The 24,209-nt window shown below is 48.0% G+C and overlaps 3 protein-coding genes and 1 pseudogene across 3 annotated transcripts; 3 read left to right on the top strand and 1 right to left on the bottom strand.

Annotated features, from left to right (window-relative positions):
* The first annotated feature begins 9,015 nt into the window (after positions 1-9,015).
* On the top strand, positions 9,016-12,795 carry LOC120706229 (annotated as a pseudogene).
* Positions 12,796-13,257: 462 nt separating this feature from the next.
* On the top strand, positions 13,258-14,418 carry LOC120706231 (receptor-like protein EIX2). Its single transcript, XM_039990813.1, has one exon. It carries the CDS (start codon positions 13,395-13,397, stop codon positions 14,046-14,048), a length of 654 nt encoding a protein of 217 aa, XP_039846747.1. The 5' UTR covers positions 13,258-13,394; the 3' UTR covers positions 14,049-14,418.
* Positions 14,419-15,629: 1,211 nt separating this feature from the next.
* Positions 15,630-16,398, top strand: LOC120706232. Its single transcript, XM_039990814.1, has one exon. The coding sequence runs from the start codon at positions 15,632-15,634 to the stop codon at positions 16,187-16,189; it is 558 nt and encodes a 185-aa protein (XP_039846748.1). The 5' UTR covers positions 15,630-15,631; the 3' UTR covers positions 16,190-16,398.
* Positions 16,274-17,520, bottom strand: LOC120706230 (peptidyl-prolyl cis-trans isomerase CYP26-2, chloroplastic-like). The gene is made up of 2 exons (XM_039990812.1): positions 16,639-17,520; positions 16,274-16,520 (listed from the first exon to the last, which is right to left on the bottom strand). The coding sequence occupies exons 1-2, from the start codon at positions 17,472-17,474 to the stop codon at positions 16,409-16,411; spliced, it is 948 nt and encodes a 315-aa protein (XP_039846746.1). The 5' UTR covers positions 17,475-17,520; the 3' UTR covers positions 16,274-16,408.
* Positions 17,521-24,209: the final 6,689 nt, after the last annotated feature.

Raw genomic sequence — 24,209 nt, 5'->3', positions numbered from 1 at the left:
ACTTATACCACTGTGTCATTCCGGTCTCTAAACTTGCAAATTGACAGTTTGGGTCCTTAAACTTATTCACCTGAGTTAAATTGGTCCTCAAACATGTCTGGCTGTGTCATTTCGGTCCCTAAACTTAGAAATCACTCATTTGGGTTCTCAAACTTGTTCAGTTGTGTCATCTCAGTCCTTAAATTTGATTTTAAGTCTCATCTATATCAAAACAATACGATGTAAAAACTCTAAATAAAAAATATATAAACTCGAATGAAGACAAACTTTATATCAAAATGTAGCCCTCAACGCGATCTATAACTTTGTAGTAATATAGAGGGAGCCTCCAAGGTATCTGGTGCTAGTTCAGCTATTCAGTCACCCACTTCTTCTCTGAATGGCCAAGTATAGCGGGAGCCTCCGAGGTATATGGTGTTAGTTCATTCAGCTATTCAGTCACCCACTTCTTCTCTGGATGGCCAAGTCTGTAGCGGCAGATGGATGGCCAAGTCTGTAGCGGCGGATCCAGTGGTGGATCCGGAGGGGCCCTCGCCCCCCACCCCTCGCACCTCCCCCATAATTTCTTATTATGGATGCAGTGCAAGGAGAGGTTGAAATTGTTTAGAGGAATGCCCGTCTAACAATTATCTTTGAATCCGCCACTGCAAGTCTGCAACTGCAGCTGGCACCGGTACCTAACCCCATACGCCCGCCCCCTCCACCACTTATGGCGGCTCCTCGAAGTCAGGTTTTGGGTCTAACCTCATCTATTCAATTATTTTGTTGTTCTCTACTACATACCATTTTGACCTAGCTTGTGTGTTTTTTGAGAAAATGGCAAAAATAGAACTCGAAATAATGCGCTTCACAAATTTGCCAATCCAAACATCACCGTCCTAAAAATTAGACTCCAAACATCAACCACTTGATTATACTACCATTTGGTGTATTTTCCTCTTTTCTTTTTCATGTATTTGATATTAGAATGTAATATAAAATATTAATACTATTTTATATAAGTTTGGTTAAACATAAAATTTTTTATCCAGAAAACGAGAGTTGCATTTTTTTTGGGATAGTAGGAGTAAAAAAAGAGATTTTTTTTACGGTGGCAGTGGAAGCACAAGCACCAGCGTCGCGAGTGGTATATGATTGACTCCCTTGATAGTTTCTTTTTTTCTCTCTTTTGCTTTCTGAACAAAAATGATTGACCCCTTTTTTCTTCGAAACGAAAATGATTGACTCTTCATGGGTGGGGCGGCAGCATCAACGAAGCATGTGTGATCTGTTCTGGTGCCTGGTGGTGGTGAGCTGGTGTGTGGGGCACCGAGCACTTGTGTGCGCTGCTTTCGCGGATTTGCTGCGGCGCCCGCTTGGCGGGGACAGAAAGATGAAACAAAAGAGAGGGAGGCCGGTGGGGAACCGTTGCTGCACAGCAGCATAAGGCCGGCCCACAGCTACAGCTCCTTTTCGCATACTATATGTGCCATTGCCACTGAAAGGTTCAGATTCAGAAAAAATGAAAGGGTAAAGATCCCATGCTCTGCCTCTCTTCAGTCGCTGTTTCTTTTTAACTTTGTGATACAAACCTGATGTTACTTATATATGCCGCTGTGGATTCTGGAAACCGCGCGTGGTGGCTAATCACGTGCTGGTCTGTTTATTTGCGAGCTTAACGTGACGTGATACACACACAGCATGCTGGTGCACGTACGGTCGCTTGGATCGAGCAAGTGTGGCTGCCCTTGCCCCCGATGGAGCTCCGCCCGTGTTGAGTTTTTTTTTTTTTTTGAAGTTAAGGTGTTGAGTCGAAATGGCGTGCGCTTCCCCAGGCATGCAACCGCCGACCGAGCGGACACGGAGCTGCGTGCGGATGCGGACCAGCAACAATGCCATTCCTGTGCACCACCCCTACCTGAAAAGCTACGTACAGGGCGTGGCGCAGGGGCGGACGGTTTTAACCATGTGCACGCAGCCGCAACCGATCGACACGGCGCTGCGCTGCTGTGACGCCGTACGACCGTTTCGTTTCCGCCCTCGTCCTCTCGTCAAACGCCAACCGAACAGCAAGGGACGCGCCGGTGGTGCATGCCTCGGGTACGAGCGGAGCATCTGCGACCGATCTCGGAGGACGGCGGAGCGACATGGGGAAGGGGGACCGCGAGGTGGCGGCGGCGGCCGGCGGAGGGAGGGAGGAAGGAAGGGGCGGTAGGTGGCGAGAGGTAATGCGAAGCGAGGCGACGTACTACGCCTGCAACGAGCTACGAGTAGCTGGCTACTGGTTAGCTGCCGCGGCCTCGGATCGGATCGGATCGGATGGGGTGGGGTGAGATGAGAGATGGCCGGGCGCTTTTGTTCCGGTAGTGGAGGCCCGGCCTGGCCTGTGGCCTGGGGGCAGCTGGGCTCCTACTACCCTAGCTAGCTTGCTGCAGGCGAGGCGATGCAAGGCGCGACGGGACCATCCATCTGCGGCGAGAGCATGGACATGCGTCGCCGGCCGTAGGCGCCGAGAGAGCGCGAGCGGCGCATGTGATTGGGGGCGCGGGGGCCCATGCCAGCCACCGCCGCCCGGGCCGGCAATCATGGATTCATATTCGGTGGGGGACCTCGGCTCGGCCTCCCCCCCCCCCCCCCCCCTGATGGGCGGCGATCTCGCATGGCAGCTGGCAGGCCCATCATCATTCACTGAGCAGAGCGGTGGTGGAGAGTGATGGCATGGGGGTGGAGTAGGAGCGGCCGCGCAGCCGATCGCCGTCGCGTGCTTCCCATCCCCCCTGCGAAAGCTTCGGCAGACGATGCACCGGTGCTCCTGCTAGTGGCAGCAGCAGCAGCAGTTGTTGTTGTTGTTGCAGCCGGAGGAGTGCGCGCGCCCCGAGTGCTGTGCGCCGAGGGGGTCTCAGAACGTTCCATTCCTGCATGCACCACGCACCCTCCTGCGAGCTTTTATTTACTGTGCGCCTGCCCCTCCATTTCTCACTGTTCCGGCGTGGGGGGCCCCGAACAATCCAGAAATTTCTTCTTCGGCTATTCGGTTCAATTTGCAAACGCTATAGTTTGCGAAAAGAGTAACGGTAAGCAGTTCAAATCCCATTGACACCGGAGCTACAGCTTTGTAAAACTCTGCACATACATTCATTCCAAAACAGACAGGGGCACTGAACTCTCGATGCCAAAGTCGAGCTCGTTAATTAGTCTCGCACGATCTGAAGACCGAGTTTATCACAGCACCGCGGTCGTTAGCTGTAGTAGACTGTAGTCGTACTGCACGCTTAAAGCTTAACCGTAGCTTATCTGCCGACTACTGATGACCGGGTCGGTAGGGTCAGTACGACAGTACGCGCCGGCTTCATTGTCGGCGCGGGCCGGAGTTAATCCGCGGCGAACCCAATTGGACCAGACGGGAGCGAGCAGATGCGGAGCAGGTGGGAGCTCTCGAGGACGGCGACCAGCGGAGGCCGAGGCGGCGCGGAGCAGTTGGCATCCGACGGACGACGACGCGCCCATTCCCTCCGCAGCTCCGCTTCTGTTCCGTCCGGCGAGGTGTTGTCAGGGGATGCGACCTTCGTATGGATGATTGGATGAACTGTGAGAATGCGATGCGGCTGTGAGGATAGAGTGCTTTTCCAAAGTACTCCAGGAAATGCTTTATGCTCGGAACACAACTTCAGGAAAAATTTCTTTTCAAAAAAAAAACTTCAGGAAATTTTGGTGGGGTTTGGAGAGAAGCAACTCGGTTCCGTCAGCATGTGGAGATTTGAAATGAAAGTTCCTTGAAATCTACGGTTGGGTGTGGTAGTTCACCAATTCTAGGTGCCACACCAAGTCGTCAGTGCCTTGTGCTCGAGTTTTTTTTTCTTGATTGATGGAAAGGTCTTGTGATTTATGAATCTATAATATGTTTGGGCCATCCAGCTAGGCCCATGAAGGAGCCTTCAAAAACGACGTTCCAGCCCAGCCTTACTGCGCTCGCTAGGATCGGAGCCGCTCGGGCGTGACGTTCGCGAATATGCTCCAGGTAGTGCGCGTGAGCGCACAAGCGCCCCGCGGCCGCGTTTGGCCCACTCGGTTTTCTTTTTTCCCGGCCCACTGGTGGTCCAGCTTTGCTAATTCTTTTCTTTTTTTTTCTTTCCTCCTGGAAGTTGGGATCCAACATTTCTTCCATTTGTTTCAATGAATAATTTGTTCTAGTGGAACATTTTTTTCATTCCGATGGTAAGATTGGATCCAACAAATTTTAATTTTGTTTATGATGGAAATTTTTTTATTTCAATAAAACAATTTGTTCCAGTGAAATATTAATCACCTTCTATGATGGGACAACACTCAATCGCGCGCGCTCCCCGAGCACCCCAGTGACGTTGGGGTGGAGGGTGGCGCAAGGCCGAGCAAGGACTCCGGAATTGGCGATGTATATCCACATTGCGCGGCGAGCATCGAGTCGATCAGTCCGATACCATAAACAGCCCGGTGGGTGCCCAGCTCACACCTCGAACCGAAAGGCTGACAACCTGCTAGCTTGGCAAGTTGCCTTTGAGTCTTGCCGGTTGCCCTCGAGTCTTGCCAATTGCCGACCCAAATATTAAAGATTTTATTTTAAGAAGCACGACAAAAAATAAAGTTATTTAAGTTAAGTAAAATTAAATAGGTACTGTTCTTTATATATTTTGTTTCCATATAATATATCATATTTAATATTTGATTGTTCTATTTCACTAGTCTATTAGGTCTCACTTTAGAATTCACATATATGTTCATCAGTTCATGTGTACGCCAGCCAATTTTCCATGAAAAGAAAGAGATAAGCTAGGCAGCGCAGACGCGTGAGAAGAGAATAAGATATGAATAGGAAATGAGAGAGACCACCGTTGGACTGAATTGATAATATGTTCGGCCAATGGGAAAGCCTGGTTTGGGAGGGGTGATCCATGGCGTGGTTTGGTGTGTTTCGAACTTGATTTTTTGGACCACTGAACATGTCAACTATAAAGTTTTAAATCTCACTTAACTCTACAATTTTAGTATAGAGTTTATCTTTATCTATTTCTATTTGCACGATACTATTTCTAGAGACAGATCACTTGACGAACACCTCGATCTGCAAATTTATTTAGAGGGATGTCTACACGTAGAACGCCCTTAAAAGTCAGCCCATTTCTAGGAGCAGTCGTTGTTGCATTTCACCCCTAAAAATGATTTTTTTTTTGAACGGACCCGCCCGCCCCCCCCCCCCCCCCCACCCACCCACCCACCCCACACACACAAAAAAATGATGATTTTCAGACAAATGACAAATCACTCCTGAAAATTAGTTTGCAATGGCGGTCCAGTTACAACACTGCATGTGGAAGGGAGTAGGGGCGGATGAACTCTTCGTCTGACTTGAAAAAAAAAAGATCATCGTACATTTTTTTATAATAGTGCTAGCATTGTTTGATGTGACCACGAAACTTTAGCCGACCCCAAATCAGTAGGAATCTGCTATCGTCGTAACTCATAATTAAGGACGAACCAATTATGCACATCACACTGCATCACCGCTATATTATCAACAAGCAATCATTCATCACTAAAGATCAGTCTTATGTCAAGCAAATAGATAATAAACATAAACATAATAAACGGCCACATGCATGCACCATCACAATCACATTCTGCAAGTTTTTCCAGGCACCACACAGTACATAGATGTAAGCTTGTGTGAGGTGACATTCAATCGATGAACACGCTCACGACTGACGGCTTCAACACCTTATGCAACGACGACGTGTTGACTGACCTATTCTTCAGCTACTTACAGTCCAAGTCTTGAACTGATCCTTCCTAGGAGTGTAAAGAGGTAAACCTTTAGTTGCACCTCCAACCCTCTTTAGTGTAAAATTTTGTACAACTTTTTCAAAATAAAATTCCACGTTGGAGAAGTAGTACAAAATACCCTCTTTAGTGTAAAATTTTGTACAACTTTTTCTAAATAAAATTCCACGTTGGAGAAGTAGTACAAAATTTTGAACTATTTTTCAAAATAGAATTCCACGTTGGAGAAGTAGTACAAAATTTTGAACTAAAAATGGTTGGAGGTGCATCTAAACGATATCTATTTGCACCCATAATCCTGCCACTCTAGGTACCAGCCTACCATGCATGCCTTCCAATAGAACAACCCACGGGGCCGGTGAGCTGCCATGTTCGTGATGTTGCTCATCATCATCACCTGCTCCTTCTTCACCATGTACGCACAGCAGCAACCAGCCGCTGGTGGTACCTTTTCAGCTGCCGGTGGAAATAGAACATGTTGGGTGTTGATCTAATGGAGACACTACGGGAGACTGCTGCTTTGCCGTGTGCCAAAGCACACGGCAAAGCCCTATATGCACACGCAAAGGCTTTACCGTGTGCCGCACACGGCAAAGAGCACACGACATTCAGACGTCGGCAAAGGCGTCGTTTGCCGTGCGCCAAAGCTAACACTCGGCAAACAATTTTCCAAAAAAATAAAAAAAACATCGGCAGCCGCTGCAGTGGCAGTGCCGGCCACCACAACCACGCCGCCGGCCACCGTCACCACCACCACGCCGGTCCGCCAGGAGAGGAGGCGCCGCCGCTCGAGGTCTCTCCACCGCCACCGCCACTGCCTGCGGATGCCCCCGCCGGCCCGCCAGGAGAGGAGGCGCCGCCGCTCGTGGCCGCGCCGCCACCGCCGCCGCCCGCGAACGCCCCCGCCGGCTGTCGCCTCCCACGGGCGCCCCCGCCGGCCGTGGCCGGGCCGCCGACGCCCACGGGCACCCCCGCCGGTCGGCATTCGGGGCCGCGCCGCCGCCGCCCGCGGGCGCCCCTGCCAGCTGCCATTCGGGGCCGGGCCGTCGCCTCCCGCGAGCGCCCCAGCCGGCCGTGGCCAGTCCGCCGCCCGTGGCCGCGATGCCGCCGCCCCGCGGGCGCCCCCGCCGGCCGCCGTTCGGGGTTGCGCCGCCGCCGCCCGGGGCCGCGCCGCCGCCTCCCGCGGAAGCCCCCGCCGGCCGCCGGCCGAGGCCACGCCACTGCCTGTGGCCGCGCTGCCGCCGCCCGTGGCCGGGCCGCCGCCTCCCGCGGGCGCCCCCGCCGGCCGTGGCCGCATCGCCGTCCGGGGCCGCGCCGCCGTCCGGGGCCGCGCCGCCGTCCGGGGCCGCGCCGCCGTTCGGGGCCCTCGTCGCGCCAACCACCACTCGGGGCTGCGCTGCTGCAACTGTCGGCAGAGATGGAGGGAGGGAAGGAGAGAGAGTGAGGGGTGGGAGAGAAATGAGGGGGGGCTGATCCGGTGGGGGAGGAGGGGACCAATAGGAGAGCCCCATTTGAAGGGATGGATTGATGACATAGCATCTTTGCCGTGTGCCCAATTCCAGCCCACGGCAAAGTTCTATTTTTTCAAAGTTGTTTGAAATGTATTTATTTAATTAAATATAGCAAAAAAATACAAAAAAAATCCAAATTTTAACATGGAGTACCACATGTTGTATGTGAAGAGTAGAAAAACTTTCGAAGCCGAACTCAAATTCGACTGTCACTTTTACTCCAAACTTAACTGCATCCTTCTCAAATCTCCAAGTCTTCTCCAGAGATGTTTCCATTTGTAAGCATCGTACGTGAAAAAATTACGAAACCTACTCAATTTTTTACCACTGCCTCCACATATGATATAACGAGGTATTGACAAATATCATAGTTTTCAGACTTCATTTGCTGATTTTAAAATTTTAAAATCATTCGAACACACGTTCGTGACCGTGTTTTCTAGACAAGATGTTGAGAATTTCTTTTCATTTCACGTGTAAGGCCTCAAACTGAGCTAAATAACATGAATATTATTTTTTCACTCATTTTATTCTATTATTTGAATAACTTGCAGTTCAAATATGACTTGATTCAAAAAATTGCTCGAAATGCAATTAATTAGTTATATATAGCAAAAAAATAAAAATGTACCCAATTTTAACTTGGGTACTACATGTTGTATGTGGTGGGTAGAAAAAGTTTCGAGGTGAGAAGAGAAAAAAAATTATAACTTTGTGTGCCGAAAATAACACACGGCAAACTATTTACTTTGCCGTGTGCAAAAAACAAAAAGCACACGGCGAAGTCTTTGCCATGTGTCAGCACACGGCAAAGCATGAATTTTGCCATGTGTTTTTTTTGCCATGTGCTTTCACCGTGGCACACGGCAAAGTGGCTCTTTGCCGTGTGCCCGACAAAAAGCACACGGCAAACAGAGAGGCACACGGCATTCTAGTAATTTCCGGTAGTGAGAGAATAATGGCCCATACATTCAGCAACAAAATCGTTCGTTATTAAGAATCATAACTTGATGAAAAAAAACTATATATAAGATCATCAGCTCACTACAAGAATCGTGAGTTTTGCTGAGAGTTTTAATCAAGTGGCCGAGGGTGATGGCCTTTTTTTTTTTGCTGTAGTTGCCGACGGTGGTCTAGTGTAACAGAACAATTTCCCAAGAGTGGAAGTGATTCCCAGACTAACTATTCCCGATCAACAATATCTGAGGACATAGGATAAAAGTATTTGATCCCATCGGCCACTTTGATCGGTACTCTCAGCATTGTGTTTAAATCCAAGTCTGCGTTACTCTAATATATATGGAGCTACCGTTGTAGATGTAGGATATTTAGGAACATGCTGTAAAATAAACTCATAAATATTATGCGTAGCAACCTCGCGTATTAATAGCTTCAGTCAACAACATTTGCCGTCTAATGTTAACTTGATCGGAGGTAGTAATAATACAATGTTTGGGTCTGCATGCGTTTTACCTGCTGTAGTTCGTTCTTCAAAAAATTAGCTTAAGCTGTAGTAACAACTAACACGTCACCTTCTGCAAGTTGAGCAGGAACCCGTACATAGAATCATAGATGTAAGCTTGTGCAAGGGTGACAGGCCATCAATACCTCGCTATGGACTTGACGACTTGAAGTATGCGACAGATGAGGTCAAGACGTTGAGTGGACAGACCCAGTCCATTGCAGACAACTGAGTAAATGACACATTATTAGAACTGATGGTGCCGTTCTTACTGTCATACCATGCCTTCTGATGGAAGGAACAAATCCATGGGCAGTTTAACTTAGGAGAACCGTCCGTTGCTGTTGCCATTGCCATTGCCATCATGCATCGCCCAGCTTCTATTTTCGTGCTGCTCGTCATCACCTGCAGCTTCTTCCTCACCACGCCTTCCCAGCAGCAGCAGCCCCAGCTACCGGCTGGTGGTAACACTGCGAGCGTGAGCTGCCTCCGATCCCGCACGAGAGGAACGCACTGTTGGCCTTCAAGCACGGCGTCACTAGCGACCCTGCAGGGTTTCTCAGCTCGTGGCGGCGAGATGGTAGCCACGGCGAGCAGGATTGCTGCCAATGGAGAGGCGTACGGTGCAGCAACCGGACTGGCCACGTCCACAAGCTTCGACTTCCTGAGGAATGTGGAGTACTCACTTCTGATTGTGATGAGTGAATTGTCAAACCGTGCGGTGTGATTTTGTATTTGATCTTTGGTTGCAGGTACACGGGCGTGGAGTGTCGACGGAGAGCTGCTGTGGAGGTACTGTGGCCGATGGACCGTGCGGTGGACGGCGGTGAAGGGCAGCCGGGACAGGAACTCGGGCCGGGCGGCAGCTGTGGCGTCCACTCCTGGATCGAGGGCGCGAGCGCCGACGGAATGCAGGTTTCTTGGTTTGCGCCACAAAAGGCGGACTGTAGTTGAAGACGCCAAGTCGTGGAGGCACGAGCGTCGGTTTCGGGACTGGCGGAGGAACGGGCGTCGACGGCGTGGCGTCGGGCGGCGTCTAGGGCCGTCAGAAGGCCGAGGCGGGAACGGCGTCTAGGGCCACGGCGTGGAGGCGGGAATCTTCCCGCGCGTGGAATTTTGGCGGTTTTCTCAAAACCGGCCACCTACCCGTGTTTCGCGGACCCTCCAAAACCGTGGACCGGATCTTCATCCCCATGGCGGCATCGCGGAGAAAACTTCGACTCGAAGAAAGAAACTTGGCCGTCGGATGAGTCCTTGTATCTCTTTCCGGTTTTGCCCCTACGAGCTTTCTAGTATCTAGTTAAGTCTATGGGTAGTTTAGTCTTTTAGTACTAGAGTTAGTGGGCTTAAATATCTCTCACCCACTCTCTCCTCTCTCCCTCTCCCAGTCCAGGCGCTGCCCCCTTTCCTCCCGTGCGCCTCTCTCCCTCTCTCTTCCTCTCCCCAGAGTAGGATTTTTGAGATGGATTTTTGAGACCATGTATTGAATTCGATTGGGAAAGGAGGCCCTATCATCCTTGTTTCCTCGGGGCTTTTCGATTTCGTATCAATTCAATACTCTGTGCACTCTTGTTTGTGTTGAATTTCAATTCCGCTTTGATTCTTTGTGTGCACGAGATCGTGGTGGTTCTTAGAGCTCTTTGTGGCGAATCCATGCTTTCTTGCCTAGTGCAAAACTCCTAGGATTCACGAGCTCCTTAGGATCGACGTTCTTGAGCGTTTCACGTTTTGAGAAAACCCCGTTCTTGCTCGAGAATTCCTTGATTCCTCCCAAACCATGGAGTGATTCGTCGATTCCTTTGGTGGGTATGTTCACAAGGTCTATGTGATCGTGCCTGCAAAATTTGGTGAGATTTGGGCTTGTTTTGATCCTCCAATCGTCAAGTCTTGTATCGAACTGAGAGCAAAAACAGAGTTTCTGCGTCGGGCTTAATTTTTCCTATCACCGGTTGAACCGGCGTTGTCAATGATTCAACCGGTGTTCAATTGGGGTTTTTCGACCTAGGTTTTTGGTTGCACCGGTGCATTAGTATCTACGTGCATCGGATCAACCGGCGTTACCACGGTGCTTGCTGTTTTGCCCGTTCAACCGGCGTGTAGAGTTTCCTTAACGTCGGTTTAACCGGTGCTCAGCACTTTTCGATTTGGTGTTCCTCTGGACAACTGCACCGGTCCTCGTGAACGATCTCGTCGGTTCATCCGGTGTTCTGTTTGTCCATTTTGAGGTCGCTCTGGACAACTGCACCGACATTGCATTTGGAATTTGTCGGATCATCTGGTGCAGTATCGCCGGTTGAACCGACGGTGTTCAAACCTGAACGTCGGATCAACCGGTGATCATTTTTCACTGCTGCCGGCTCTGACTCATCGGTTCAACCGACGTACTTAGACTCATATACGTCGGATCAACCGGTGAGTTATACCGTGCTGTTTCTTGTGTTGTTTTTCGTACTTGTTTCCGCGATTGTTCTCACTTGTTCCTAGGGTTGTTTTGTGTTGGTGTAGCTCATCCATAGCTACTCCACACTTCACCTAGGATTCTAGGGTTGGGTGTGTACTTGGGATCTTAAGCCGAGCTTCCAATTGCAATAATTTTTTATCGGCTCTCATTCACCCCTCCTCTGCTCGGCTTTCTCAATCCTACACTTCCAAGCGCCGAAACAGCTTTGGTTGGCCAGATAAGTCGTCTTTGCTTGCTCTGGAACATCTGGAGCACCTTGATCTCAGTAACAACGATCTAGAGGGGCCAACTGGTCGTCTTCCCGAGTTCTTGGGTTCTCTGAAGAGCCTCAAGTATCTTAACCTCTCTGGTATACTTTTTCGCGGCGGCGTGCCTCCCCAGCTTGGCAACTTATCAGAGCTGCAGCATCTGGATCTTTCCTCAATGGGAGGCACAAACTCAACTGATCTCTCGTGGTTAACGCGTCTTTCTTCCTTCCAATATCTTAACCTCAACGAAGTGAACCTCAGCACAGTAGAGGATTGGCCACATGTCATGAACATTATTCCTTCTTTGAGGGTCCTTGATGTTTCCAGTTGCTCTCTTGCAAGCGCAAACCAGTCACTGCCACACCTCAACCTGACAGCTTGAGGAGCTAGATGCCTCCGGAAACTCCTTCAACCATCCAATGGAGACCAGTTGGTTCCGGAACATAACAAGCCTCACGTGCCTTAACCTCCGCTCCACTAGTTTGTATGGTCGAATTCCGGACACACTGGGTGACATGGCATCCCTGCAAGTCCTTGATCTTTCAAATTATAATGGTGATGACAAGAATATGCGCATCATGACTACAGACATGAAGAGTCTATGCAATTTGGAGGTCCTGAATCTTGGTTCGGCTCAATTTTATGGAGACATAACTCAGCTGTTCAAGAATCTACCTCGCTGCTCGCCCAACAAATTGCAGGTTCTGGACCTTGGTGGGAACCAATTATCAGGGATGCTACCAAGATGGATAGGGCAGTTAACGAGCTTGGTCCTTCTGTATCTCAGTTGGAACAACATCACAGGACCGCTCCCAATGTCTGTAGGGCAATTAACTGGTTTGCGAACCCTTGACCTTTCTTGCAACCGCCTGACTGGACATGTTCCATATGAGATTGGTATGCTCACTAATCTTACCTCACTTTACCTAAACAATAATGACTTGGATGGTGTGATAACGGAGAAACACTTTGCTAGATCGAGGAACTTGCAGTACATAGACTTGTCTTATAATGCCCTGAAGATTGAGCTCAGCTCGAACTGGCAACCACCATCTACACTAACTAGTGCACACTTTGCAGCCTGCCAGATGGGCCCTATGTTTCCTGGGTGGCTTCAATGGGCCCTATGTTTCCACAGTGGTTCTCCAATGCCTTTAGAAATGTTGAACGCTTGAACATCTCCAACAATCAACTCAGCGGAAGCTTGCCTACCAATATGAGCTATATGCCATTTTCAGAACTCTATCTCAGCTCTAACCAATTAACTGGTCAGCTACCCACTCCGCTACCAAATCTACAAATCTTGGACTTATCTGATAACTCCTTGTCCGGACCTCTGCCCGCTGAGATTGGAACCTCAATTCTAATAGAGCTGTCTCTATTCTCCAACCAAATAACTGGCCATATTCCCAAATCTTTTTGTAAATTATGGTTGGCTGTGCTAGACTTATCCAACAACTTTTTGGAGGGAGAATTGCCACCATGCCTTGGGGTAATGGAAGATATGGAATTTATGGCCTTAAGCAACAATAGTTTTTCGGGAGAGTTCCCATCTTTTGCGCAAAACTTTACAAGTGTGATATTCCTAGATTTGGCTAGGAACAAATTTTCTGGAAGATTGCCGATGTGGATTGGAAAATTGAAGTCTTTAAGAATTCTACGGTTAAGTCACAACAAATTCTCTGGGACCATTCCAGTGAACATCACAAATCTTGATTGTCTTCAGTATATAGATCTAAATAACAATGAGATATCAGGCTCTTTGCCGAGCTACCTGTCGAATCGGATAGCAATGAAAAAGACAGACATGAGTATGCTACGATGATGATATCGAAAACTTTCATATTATTAATTTGTTTTCAGTCTTGAAGGGGAAGGAACTGAACTACGGTTCCATTAGTAGAGTATTTGACACAAATATGATGAGCATTGATTTATCTTCAAACAATTTAAGCGGCGAAATTCCAGAAGAAATAACCACACTTGATGCGCTAGTGAATCTGAATTTGTCATGGAACTGCTTCAGCGGAGTTGTTTCAAACAAGATCGGGGAAATGCAATCGCTGGAATCACTTGACCTCTCAAGGAACAACCTTTCAGGGGAAATACCAGCCTCTCTGTCAAATCTGACATTCTTAAGTTACTTGGACTTGTCGTATAACAATCTTACAGGAAGAATTCCATCAGGACGGCAGCTTGATACCCTGTATGCAGCAAACCCATATATGTACATTGGTAACATTGGTCTTTGTGGGCATCCTCTTCAAAACAATTGCTCGAGGGAAGGTGACGTATCAAAGCAAGGTCGCCTAGGAGGAACTGAAGAAGGTCATGGGATAGAATTCTTTTATCTTGGACTTGGCTGTGGCTTCGTAGTTGGTACCTGGTTGGCATTTGGTGTCCTGTTATTCAAGAGAAGCTGGAGAATTGCTTACTTCCAGCTCCCCGACAAGTTGTATGACAAAATCTATGTCCTTGTTGCTACATGGACAAGAGAACCACAGACTGATTACCATGAAGCAGATGCAACGATTGGTGCTCCAACTAAATTTAGCCAAGGAATGCATGAATAAATGGAAGCGGAGAAGTCTGTTCGCCGCTTCGACTTCTGTTACTATTACATATTGCTGGTATCTTTTTTTTTCAAACGAAATGTAATGTCGCTGTTATAAGTCCTGACCCCGCCCACATTCTTTGGGGGCAGGAATTGTGTAATATTAAGGTGAATGGTATATATTTTCTTAAGCAGCTACCAAGAGCCGGAACTCCATAATGGCACAACTTAGATGCAGGGTCAGGGTGTAGGCATGCAGTAGCAGTTGCCACCTGCTGCCATCCCCTGTAAAAGTTTCGGCAATAATATTACCACTGGTAGTGGAGGAGTGCAAATGTTGTGCATGTAAAGGTTGATAAGAACGCTCAATTCTTGCTGTTCATGCTTTACTCTGCGTCTGATCCATTTCTTACTGGTAAAAGCTTGGCAACGAGTTTTTTTGCTCATGCACGCAGCGTATTTTCACTTTGGTTTCAGCTTGCTTAATTTGTGCTGTTCTTATAATCAGAATATCTAGCAAACTGTTACGCTAAGTCAGTGGTGGATCCAGGGTTAAAAATTCAAAATCCACCAATGATGAACCTAGCACTTATACAATAAGGAAGCAGAAATGGCAAGCGTACATAACACAGGAGGCACAGTATGATGAAACGGGAAAATGACATGAAGTACAAATAATAACAAAGCATAGCGAAAATATAAACGACGGGAATAAGGTACAGAATTGCAGGTAGAAAACTTACTCACACAGCGCGTTGAATTTGGAACAAAAGAAATTGAGACTTAGATTTCCTTTTTGCCCCATCGTGAAGCCCTAGCGTATTTGCTTATGCCAAGGCTTCCTGGATCCTGACGCGAGAGCGGAGGGGCTGCCTCATGGCCATGGGGGCGCTACGGTCGCCGTTCCTCCCGACCAGGCAAGCACCGCGCGGTGGCCACCAGCACGCCCTTCCTCGCCACCGCCCGGCGTCGCGATGGCCGAGACCCGAGAGAAACCGAAACGTAAGGTAGAATTCGTTTGTGACTGGGCCTGTTCCAACCTTACTCAGTACTCGCACAGTAAGGTAAATTTTTGCTCACGTGAGGTATGGCAAGAAAGGCCCAGTAAGCCCAAGTGAACAAATTCTAACCGAGTGCCAAATAACATGCCATCTTTCGTGTTAAGTTTTCTCAAAAAAAATCTTTCGTGTTCAGTACCTGGATTATTTTAGCAAGTATTTTTTTAACTGGCCATCTTTTTTGTGGTACAAAATTTCCCCAAAATTTAATATCTCTCGGCCACCTAAAACCAATGTTTGCATAATTTTAGCGCAAACCTTTGGTTTGAGTATTCATTGCCAGAGGAAAATACTAGTTGGTTTTACTGGCGCTTAATTTTTGAAAGTTTGCACCAACTGGTAGGACATTTGATGGTGCATAGATGAGTCCTAATTGTGATGTGCGTTAAGCGTTGCAATAAATGGAAGCTAGTACCCTTTTATTTTCACTTCATCTGTTACCTCTCGCCGTGTCAATGCTTTCAATGAACACCCATCCGCGCTATATAAGGTTCCTGACGCAGGGGCACTAGAATTCGCACAAACCACGGCAATGGCAACGACAATGAGCATCGCAGCAGGAGCTAGCCCCAAAGCCCTCCTCGGCGCCCTTCTCTGCGCCGCCGTCGCCGCCGCCTCCCTCCTGGGATCATCCGCCGCCGGCGCGTCGGCCCTGGTGCCCCAGACCTGCCGCACGACGTCGAACCCGAGCCTCTGCCTCGACCTGCTCCGGTCCAGCAACCGGAGCGACGCCGCCACGACGGTCCGAGAGCTCGCCGTCGTCGCGGTGACGGCCGCCAGGTGGTCGGCGCTCCGCGCCAGGATCCGCGCGGCGGACCTGAGCCAAGGGGAGGCAGGAGGGGCGGCGGCCCGCCTGGCGGCGCGGTGCGGAGCGCTGTACGCGGAATGCCTCCGCGCCGGGGCGGAGGCGCTGGGCAGGGTGTCCACCATGCGGGTGCACGACCCCCGCGCGGCCGACGCCATGAGCGCCCTGCGCCGGTTCCCGCGGAAGTGCGCCGGCCTCTTCCACGCGCGGGGTATCGCGTCGCCGCTGGAGAAGGTGAGCAGGGACACGGAGGAGAAGCTGGGCGTCGCGTCGGAGATCGTTCGCCTCTCGCGCTAGGGTTGCGCCGATGATCTAACGGCGATAGACCTGATAGGTGCGCGGTTGGCATGCTGCAATAAGCCAAGGTGACGCTGCAACGGATTTGCTCGCGTCCAGTCCGGTCAATCTCCGTTCAATTCTTGTGATGGGAAGAACAGGGGAAGCCACGAGAAGAACGAACTCTCGGGTCTCTCGCGCTAAAGAAGAAAAAGATTGTTGCTTGCTCATACTAGTATATTACTCCGTTTTACTTAGCACGCCGCAGTTGGAGACGACGACCTTGGTGTACGGACGGTTGAATCCTCTCTCTGCAACCACTGCTCTCTTGTCACCGATCAGCTTGGCCACTCTGCAACACACACGAACACCCAGATGTCGTTAGCTAGCGAGCCAGCTAGCTGTAGCTAGAGTAGGATCGGTCGATTCCGACAGGAATGCGGGGCAGATCGAGCTGATGGATGGATCACCTAAAGTAGGGCGAGGCGGCGTTGTCCCTGACGGTGGGCACGGCAGCGATCTTGGCGACGACGTCCATGCCGTCCAGCACCCTGCCCACCAGCACCGCGGCCGCGTCCAGCTCGGGCGCCGCGCCGGTGGTGATCACGAACTCGGTGCCGTTGGGCGCCACGCCCGCCTGCTCCTCCTCCACCTCCAGCTTCCCGCCCCGGGCCACCAGCTTCGGCTTCGGCGGCGGCAGGCTCGGGTCCCGCACCACGATCGACACCGCGCCCGCCGCGCCGTGCACGGCGCCGCCGCCGGGGCACCGCGCGCGCAGGGCGTCCGCCTCGGCCGCCAGCCGGTCCGTCACCGCGGAGACGGCCGGGTACGACACCACGCCGCCGTGCTGCACGTAGCCCGGCACGATCTTGACGAACTCCTTGCGCCGGTACCCGACCCCCGTGACGAGGGACAGGAACCGGGACGCGCCCGCCGGGGCCGCGTCGCCGAACAGGCCCACCGTGATGCGCCCCGCGGGCTCCCCGCCTATGGACACGTCCAGGAAGGCCGTCGCGGTGACAGGCAGCTCCGCGAGGCACGGCGCCGCCACGGTGGCGGCGGCGGTCGCGGCACCGGCGACGCCAACGGCTTCGGGTTCGACTTCCTGCGCCCTGGACGACGCCGGCGAGACGGCCCGGAGCGCCGGCGCGGCCGCGATGGCGATCGCCGCAGAGGCCGCGCGGCGGCCGAGCTTAGGCGGCGGCGAAGGGTGGTGGCGCTGGGTCGGCGCTGGCGTCGGCTTGGCAGTGTTGAGGATTCGCTGCGACATTTTGCTTTGCTCAGGCTGGCACGGCATGCCGGGCATTTGCAAAGTGTAGTGACGAGGCCGGTGCGTGGATAAGGTGGCCAATCAGGTTCATTTGCCCCCCGGGGCGGAGGGGATTGGGATTCTCTGCTACATCCCGGTTCACCGGTGCCGGTGCCGGTGGCAGTGCCAGTGCCAGCTCTGAGTGGCAGTGCCAGTGCCAGCTTTACCGGTTCACAGTGACACAACCTGAATATACCAACCTGACAACGGCGAGATTCTACCATTTTTAGGATCCTTTTTTAACAATAATTCAGGGCCCTTATTTGCTTCACGCTAGGAATCCTAGTACACACAAATCGAAAAAAGAATTTTGCATGCATGGAGCGCTAAATAAAGTCTATTTGCAAAACTTTTATGGAGATGGGTATAATTTTTCGCGACGAATCTAATGATGGTAATTAATCGATGATTGGCTACAGTGATGCTACAGTGATCATTCTCTAATCACGCGGTCAAAGACCTCATTAAATTCTTCAGGATTCCTAGCGCAGGATTCCGGAGTTGGTTTTGTAAACTGACTTTATTTAACATCATAATTAGCGGTCAAAGTTTCTTAGTACTTCCTAGTGGAGGGAGCTAAGGTTGAAAACAAAAACGAAAATTTTTTATTACCGGAACCGTTTTCGAGGTTTTACCGAGATTCTGGTGTAAATAAAAATGAAAACGGCTACCGAAAATACAAAAACGAAAATGGTATTTTTATAAATGATTTCAGCCTCTACCGACCGTTTTCGAAAATTACCGTACGGTATTACCGTATTTTAGGGATCCTACCGTATTTGAAGCCCAGCCCAACACATATTTTCTCGGCCCAATAGCTCGCGGGCTTCCCTGCTGGCCCAGTCTTTCAGGTTAACCCTAGCTTCAAAATCCCCCACTCCCCACTCTCTGACTCAGTGAGGCAGTGACCTAGTGAGGCAGTGAGGTTGGTTCTTCTCATTCCATTATTGGCGATTGGTTTTGTACTTTGGTACGATAATATGAGTACTAATATATTTTTATTTTTGTAGGATGAATTTTCAGAACTGGTCAATGATAATTATATGGCAGGTGATGATGATGGCATGCCTGAGGTTCAGCTGTAGGCATAGGCAGCCTGCGGCTCTGCACTAGTACTATTTTTAATGGCATGCTAGTATATGTTTAAGTCTCTATTTGAATTTGGTTAATGATCATGTATGACTATGCCACGTATGCTGTGTGTAACTTTGAGCCATACTATCGTGCATGCTACTATGTGTCAATGTGTCAGTTATCACGAATTGGTTCGATATTTGGATTAATATCTTAATCGAATCTTCACTACTTGCATATGAGATGTGTCAAGTCATATTGTTAATGTTACGCTCTATTGTTTGATATGTTTATCGTTTTTTAAATACTGTTTTGATGGGTTTCGACCGTTATCGATGTGTTCTCGACCGTATATTTTCGTTTTCGAAATTACCGGAATACCGGCGCCGTTTTCGTTTTCGAAAATACCGTACTGATTTCGTTTCCGATAAAAAAAATGTGAAAGTAAAAATGGTGGAGTCTTTTGCCGACCGTTTTCATCCCTAGAGGGAACCAAACAGGGCCAAGGTGTGTTTAGTTGGTGAAAAAGTTTGGATTTTGGTACTGTAGCACATTTCATTGTTATTTAACAAATAATAGCCAATTATAAACTAATTAGGCTTAAAAGATTCATCTCGTCTTCAGCAGTCACGACTTCAGATGTTGACACTTCTTCTGCTGACCCAGTTACCACTTCTACGGACCCTCTCCCAGGCAGTGCCAGCACGAGAGCCTCCATGATAGCTACACCTACAGTCAGCTCAGATCCACAGCTCCCGTCCGTCACCGAGGGTTCTCCGTACGACGACGACGACGACGACGACCTGGACCGCTTCCTTGCCGTGCCGTGACAGCAGGACCCGTAGCTCGCCTTTTTGATGCTTTGATGCCAAAGGGGGAGAGAGTTAGGGGGAGTTGGAGTCAGGGGGAGGGTAGAGCTAGAGAGAGCTCGTAGTTACAGGACTTTGATGTTTTATATCTCATTTTATGTTAGTTCGTGGATATGTACATTTGACTCTTGTGTATGCTGTGTTTTGAGACATATCTATGGATTCCGTTTGAGCCGTTGAGCTCTTTGGTTCTTTTTCGAGTTTGCTTGAGTTTCTCCTGTTTATCTTTCTCGCTCTCTCGTTATTTTTATGTTTGTGTTGTCATCAATCACCAAAAAGGGGGAGATTGTAAGCATCTAGGCCCTCTAGGTATGTTTCGGTGATTATGACAACCATTATTATGACTAATGAGTTTGTGCAGCTTAATGAAATACTATCGCTCATTTGGTCATATGTTAAAGAGGCCCATCAATTTCATTATTCAAAAAGGCAATCTCCGCATTCAACTCAAGTATGTAACAAGACTAAAGATCTTTTTAGTCCTAAGTGTCGCAAGGTTGAGAAGGACACTTAGGTTAGTATAGATTTTATAGTTTTATAGAGATTGCACTATTAAGAGGGGTTAAGGCCAAATAACTTGAGCATGGACATGGTCAATCATAAATGGATGCACACTATGGTCACTCAGGTTCTTAGAAGTTCAAATAAGTGGTTTTCAACTTATAACTCAAGAATATTTGGATTTCATTCAAGACTCAAATCAGAAAAGGCAAAATCAGAAAAAGTCTATACACCGATTTAACCGATGACTCCAAATTTCTATACGTCGGTTAAACGCAGTTATCAGAGTCTGGACAAGTACATACACCGGTTAAACCGACGATATTTGAAATTAACGTCGGTGCAGTTGTCCAGAACGTTGGTTTTCCAGGATGTTTCAAGGTTATACTAACCAGTTAAACCGACGATATTTGAAATTAACGTCGGTGCAGTTGTCCAGAACATTGGTTTTTCCAGGGATTGTGGGAGCCCGAAGAAGTTTGTACGTGGCTTGAGCTCCACCACGCCGGGATGGTGAACGGAGACTCTTAGTGAGCGCCCTCGTCTCGGTGACATGGGAGGTGAAAAGACTCTTAGTGAGTGTCACAACGTGGATTAGGAGTGTGTGCCAACACATCGACACCACGGGAAAAAATCCGATTGTCTCTTGCCCACTCTTTACTTTCAAGCATTTACTTTCATGCAATTATTCATGTTCTTGACCTTAGAGATCATAACTTAGCTCTACCTTACTTAGTTTCATATCTTGTTGTATTCTTTATAGCTTGTGTAGTTTATTTAGTTAGCCGGTTGGTGAATTGAGCCTTACTAGCATTGCATAGGTTAAGGTTGCTTTATTTTGTTTTAGAAATTTGAAAAAGTCCCAATTCACCCCCTTCTTGGTCCATCGATCCTTACAATAGGTATTGTAGAAAATTTTTTGGGAACTAAACAGGGCTCAGCAACAAAAGAAACGATGTCAATCACCTAAGGCCCTGTTTAGTTCAAAAAAATATTCTATAGTACCTATCACATCGAATTTTTAGACACATGCATGAAGCATTAAATATAGTTGAAAAAATAACCAATTACACAATCTAACTGATTACCACGAGATGAATCTTTTAAGTCTAATTAATTCATGATTGAATATTATTTGTAAAGTAATAACAAAATATACTACAATACCAAAATCCAAACTTTTTTATCAACTAAACACACCCTAAGTTCTTTCTATGCTCCGCCCAGAGGTGAGCGCTTCAGCTCTGCGCTATAGTAACCGGCAGGGAATATGCTAACTGAAGCGCGGAGCTAAAATAAACCCGAAGATGCGACAACCAACTACGCGAGGGGGAAGCCGGCGGAGCTGGGAAAAGTGGCTTCCCCGGCTCCACACTATAGTGACAAAACTGAAGTCGGAGGAGCCCAACAAAATGTGCCCTAATTTTTTTTACTATTTGGAGGCTACCTTGTCATCAGGTCGCTAGCATTACTTTCCGCAAGAAAGCATACCATCAAGGCTGAGTATGAAAGCTCCAATCAAACCAAGGTATAGGCACGTGTACACAAAAACAATACCTTGAAAAAAATATAATTTACTCCCTTCAAGTATAGCTAAAGTCAGAACAGTTTACTCTTAAAGTATGCAATTTAGTCCATTTTACCCCTATATGCAATTTGTCTTATTTGTGTCTCTATACACAAGTTGAATTTTAATTTCAAATTCTGCATAGTAGTACCGGACATCATAATGTATATTAAAAAATTATAACTTTTATCATTATTTTTCATATAATTTTATACTCTAATGATTAATTTATTATTAAATATTCTAACCTATCAAAATAATAATAAAAAATATGATGTATTTTTATAAGATGTGTTATGATATGTATTATCATCTTATAAAATTTTAACTTAAAACTTCACCTCTGCATGGAAAAATAAAAAAGACAAATTATATTAGAGAGTAATTTGAACCAAAAAGCCCAGTTTGGGGTGTAAAATGAACCAAACGATAGTTTAAGGGGTTATATGAAATTTGGCTATAGTTCAGGAGAGTAATTTAGATTTTTTTCTATTTGAAACATAAGTGAAACGACAGTACGCATCACACCTTTTGATCTAACCATGTGAAAATGACAATTAATTAGATATGATACTATTGACACCGTTTTTTGACATGTGTTAATATAATGAGCAGGCAGCCGATGAAAGAGAATGAATAATGCATTTGGACCTGTGGGCCAGGTGGAGTGTCTCAGCCAATAAAGCTGAGAAAGAGTGGCAAGATGATGTCATCAGCAAAGTTATCTCCTAGGGTTGAGTTGTTTGTTTAGAAAAGTTTGTTTCTTGTGAATCAAGTTATATCTCACCGTATTGGCAACGAGGTCTAGGTGTAAGCAATATATAGCAGATCTTCGTCTCTTGCAAAACTTGATCAACCACATTCACACACAACTTTACATTCATTGCATCTACCATTCAGTACCGCAGCTTCACCCTAGTTGTAATAGATTTTCTCTTTACGAGTTCTTCCCAGCAGGCACATTCATCATTTGCTGGTAAGTTCTGAGTCGAGTTGCGTATATTGGTCTTGGCTGACTGTATATCACTTCTTCCTCTGTCGATAGCGCTCAAGTTATCAAGCCTGTTAGATCCGCCCGGCGGGGTTTAACTTACTCACCAATTTATCGATAAAAGTTATCAATCTGTTAGATTAATTGATCCATTAATTTAGCTTTTTGCTGCTTTTATCACAAGTTATCGATTATTGTTTAGATTTTGCTAGATTAATCCGTTTAATCTGGTCTGTTTTAAGTTCTTATCACAAGTTATCGGTAATTGTTAATTTAGTTTATTTTAAGTTTTTACCACAGTTTATCCAGTTTGGATCTGCTCGCTGTCGGTTCCTCACATGATTTCATCACCATAGCCAATAGGATTTGGATCTAGGTGTTGTCTTTGAAGCTGCATCGTGTTAGATTGGCTTGCTTCCTCAGTTTGACTGTTCAATAGTCGACTGTTGACATCATCCGCATCGATTGGCTAGCCGATAGCCCTAGTAATTTGACGTTTATCCTTCTTGTCAATTGCAGGTCAAATTGACTGGCACGTCAAGTGCACCACATGCGCGCCGATCGGGTTTGGTACTCGGAGCGAAGTATATCTTCCCGGCCCTAGCATACGTGAAGCGTGAAGATCTTTCCGACAGAGTTTTCGCGGCAACAGATACACCATATGAGATTGTTTTTGATAGTCCATGATTGCAAAACAAAAATAATAAAGGCAAATATATACAAGCTGAGAGTTGAAATTCAAGTTGAAAGTTGCAAATATCTAGTTGGCACAGGAATCTTTTTCTATTGAAAATTTTGGTGCATCAAAGTTGAAAGATAAATTCAAAGTCACCTGCCCAACTTGGAAGTTATTCTCGGGCTAGGAGGTTCGATCATAGATGTCACAACTTTGTACCTCGTAGAAAGGAAATATATAGTTTGTTATAAAAAAAGAAAGGAAATATTGAGTAGATTCAGTCCTCGACACTCAAAATGTGACTTCGACACTCACGCTCACTCCGTTCGGCTGCATCATTTTTGGCGGCTGGATGGCTGTTGGTCTGATTCCGACAGGACTGAGCAGCCCAAGTCATTCGGTTGGCCAGCAGTAGCTAAGGCTGGGCATTTGGTTCTAACCGAACTGTGTTCTTTTGACAATTTAGTTCCTAAAAAAATAGGAACCAATTGATTCTTTTTAGATGTAGGAACTGATGAATTTCGATTTCGGCTCTTTTGGTTCGGTTTCGGTTCTAACTTTGGGAACCGAAATTTTTCAGGGTGATGTGGGAAAGAGAAGGGGAGAAGGAGAAGTGGCCGTGGGTGCTCGGCCACCTGCGTCGGTCAGTCGGAGTATGGGACGTGGGTTGTAGTTGGGGGCGCCGGCTGGCTAGAGTTGGGGGCGCTAGGCGGCCGGAGTTGAGCGCGCCGACCGGAGTCGGGGCACCGGAGTCGGAGGCGTTGGGCGGCCGGTGTGGGAGGAGCTGGGCGATGTCGAGGGCTAGGGGCGCAGGACCGCGGGTAGAGAGGGCCGCCGGCGCGGATGACGCTGGGCGGGGCATCGGCAGGCGTTGTCCTAGCGCTGGGCGGCGGCGGCCAGGAGGCACGTGTAGCGAAAATGACCTCTCATGTCATATTTCAATATAATATTTTGGCGATTGATGACACACACAACACTTGGACTAATATATGTGTTAAGATGATCATTATCAGGCTTATAGGTCCAAGGGATGAAAATATACAAAACCCCGAAG

Source organism: Panicum virgatum, chromosome 5K (assembly GCF_016808335.1).
Source record: "Panicum virgatum strain AP13 chromosome 5K, P.virgatum_v5, whole genome shotgun sequence".
Taxonomy (NCBI): Eukaryota; Viridiplantae; Streptophyta; class Magnoliopsida; order Poales; family Poaceae; genus Panicum; species Panicum virgatum.
The sequence above is the reverse complement of the archived record's forward strand: the minus strand, read 5'-3'. Positions and strand labels throughout refer to the sequence as shown.